This window comes from Anarrhichthys ocellatus, unplaced genomic scaffold (assembly GCF_004355925.1).
Source record: "Anarrhichthys ocellatus isolate YVR2014 unplaced genomic scaffold, GSC_Weel_1.0 scaffold105, whole genome shotgun sequence".
Classification (NCBI taxonomy): Eukaryota; Metazoa; Chordata; class Actinopteri; order Perciformes; family Anarhichadidae; genus Anarrhichthys; species Anarrhichthys ocellatus.
The window spans coordinates 901,238-904,223 of record NW_022280135.1 but is presented as its reverse complement, the minus strand read 5'-3'; the positions used below and the strand labels follow the sequence as shown (position 1 = coordinate 904,223).

The window sequence follows — 2,986 nt, the reverse complement described above, 5'->3', positions numbered from 1 at the left end:
GCCCCCTGGTGGACACTAGAGAGAATGCAGCTTTAACACACGAAGCACTGACTTCACTTGATATATTTGATATTGTCCACACAGAGATATTTGTCTTTTACTGATATGACACATAACATATTATAATTATAGCTGCCTTTATAGAACGCAACATGTACTAAAGCACACACAACCACATAGACATTACACAACCAGACAGGAACAAGCAACCTATTGCACAACTCAGACATTACATCATGAATCTATTGCACAACCAACACAACTACTAGCAACAATATTTAAAATTCTTATGGAGGTAGACAATGAGTCCATATCATCCGTACTAGAGCTGGAGGATATGTCTCCTTCATTTAATTAATCTCAGTTTGTAATAATCAATTTTATTATTTTTTTTAGACCTAAAATATATTATGTTTCAAAAATGTTTCAGTTTTCCTGCATTTTGCTGAAAAAAACAAATGAAATTGTATTAAATATTTTTTAATGGTCCTGACGGGTGAATTCACAAAGAATAGATTGTAGCTGCTGATGAAACCGCCATCTGTCTCGTCTCTAAGGTCTGATTCATTTAAGATATTAAAGTGCAAACACAAACATTCCATTCCATTATCCAAACCGCTTATCCTATTCAGGGTCGCTGGAGCCGATCCCAGCTGACACTGGGCGAAGGCAGCGGTACACCCTGGACAGTTCGCCAGTTTATCGCAGTGCACCAAACACAAACATAACGAGTGACATTTGATAAAGTACAAATGTAGAAACAAATGTTTTAATAAAGGAATTGAAACGTGACCGAGTTAACTATCTCAGTCCGTCAGTCATCATCGACTCTCTGTAGTTTCATGAAGTAGTGATTGGTTGTTGATTGGTTGTTGTAGAAGTGCACATTATTGAGTTGGATCTTCTTTTAGAGACTCTATGGTAGTTGGTTCTCACACTCACCTGCTCCAGAGTGCCGTCCAGGTGAGGACTACGACAGTCTGCACAGCTGAAGACGGCACAGTCAGCGTGGACATGCAGCTCACACACTGAAACACACACAATAAAATAAACAAAATAATCAACAAACGGACTCTGGTTCTTTCATCCTGTTTAAATTAATCTCAAATAAAAATTATAATAGCTAAAGCGTTCCTTTTTTTTTTCTCCGGTCTTTTCACTTTAGGAAAAATATGTTTGTGAGTTTCTTCATTAAACTTTTATGTAAAAAAACATGCCAATTTCTTTTGTATTTTTTATTATTTACGACACAATTTCAATATTTTTTCCCCATTATTATGGTTTATTGACTTGCATAACGTTCTGCTTTTAAAAAACATGTCACAATAAAAAATAAAACCACGAATGTAGCTACTGGAGGATCGTTTCTGTTGCAGAGTTCAAGGGAAGGTTTAATAAGCAGACATGTTTTTAATTTAAAAGTCATGACTTATTATTTATGTGTATTTGAGCTGTACAGGCTGAAAATGATTGAAATAAACGAAATGAATCTCTCTGCAGGTCTGACTTTGTTCTCACAGAATGTTTTTATTGGTTTATGATTTATAGATAATAATCCGATGCTGGTTGAACTGGTTTAACTGGAGGATGAAGCTGGTTCTGACCTTCGCAGCGCAGCGCCGCGTTCCCCTCCATCTGTTTCCTGCAGACGCAGCAGAAACGTTTCTTCTGGCCGGCGGGTCCGAAGCAGTGAGCCACAGGAACCTGCAGGGGGCAGCGAGGAGACTCGGTCAACACGCCTGAAGCTAACGCTAACGGAAAAAACACGACAACGTGTTGATCCTCAAGCAGGAAGAACTAAAACATTAAAACATGTTAACACAACTAAATAAAACATTAACAAGGAAATAAAACCGTAAACATGACAGTTTAAAAAATACCAAGAGTCTTGTTCTTGTACATATTTGGTCAAAATAAACCACATTTAAATGGATGACAATAACAGATCAGTAATTAAAAAAAGCTTTTTAGAACACTGAGCTTTGAGTGAATAATGGCTCCAGAGAGGATTAGGATTATCTGTAGGTCCTGAATGTGACAACAGCGTTACTAAAAACAACATGACATGTTATACAACAGCATGACGGGTCAACATAAAGCACCAGGTGTCGTGGGTGGGCCACAGCCCGGGGGCCCGAGATCTGAACTGTGAGGGCCGGCAGCTGGTGTTCACCAAAACACATGAAGATATTAAGAAGGCAGCGTAAAGGAGGAGTCAAACTCACCATCAAATAAAGAGATAACTGGCCTGTTTAAATATTTATGAGTAACACATAAGTATAAGTGTAAAAAAAGGGTTAAAACATGTTTTTATTCCCCAAAATACAGTATTTAAATAGTGTTTTATTTTGGCACAGTTACAGGAACATAAGTATCTTAATGCTACAATTAAATTCTGCAGGAATCCTAAAAATAGTCCTAAAACATGACTCAGCATTTTTTCACTTCCTGTTCCCTCATCTTGAAGTTGAGTTTATTGAATGTGGAGGATAAAGTACAATATGTAACTCTGAGATGTAGTACAGTATGAAGTACAATATGTACCTCTGAGATATAGTACATTATAAAGTACTGTGGTGGCGGGCGTGGGTGGGCTCAGCTGTGGAGGGGACGGAGTGTGGGAGTGGTTCAGGGAACGGTGCCGGGAAGAGACTTAATTAGGCGCAGCTAAAACGGATCCTGATTGTCTCACTCTCGGCTGTATTTAATCACCAGTAGGGACGGAGGCGAGAGGGACAGCTCGGGACGAGCGACAGTGGTACAGCAGGACGGGAGATCACTGCAAACTCCCGCGGCGTGTGCTCGGAGGCAAGGCAGGAGAGCACACGGCCAAGCCCAGTCAGATTATATGACAATAAAGAACATTTGAAACCGTCACTCAACTGTGTGCTGGCGTCATTGTGCTCACAAGACCCACCGGGTAGCAGCAAACCTGTTACAAGTACAATATGTACCTCTGAGATGTAGTACATTATAAAGTACAATA

General features: G+C 39.5%; 1 protein-coding gene across 1 annotated transcript in view; it reads right to left on the bottom strand.

Annotated features, from left to right (window-relative positions):
* Window positions 1–670: 670 nt before the first annotated feature.
* The window catches only part of LOC116399210 (diacylglycerol kinase theta-like), a 6,285-nt gene continuing 3,969 nt past the window's right edge, over window positions 671–2,986 (bottom strand). Inside the window, exons 3-4 of the mRNA XM_031876175.1 lie at window positions 1,605–1,704; window positions 671–1,028 (exon numbers count right to left, since the gene is read on the bottom strand). Of these exons, the coding sequence (XP_031732035.1) occupies window positions 841–1,028; window positions 1,605–1,704 (288 nt within the window). The 3' untranslated portion in view covers window positions 671–840. The remainder of the gene's footprint in view (window positions 1,029–1,604; window positions 1,705–2,986) is intronic.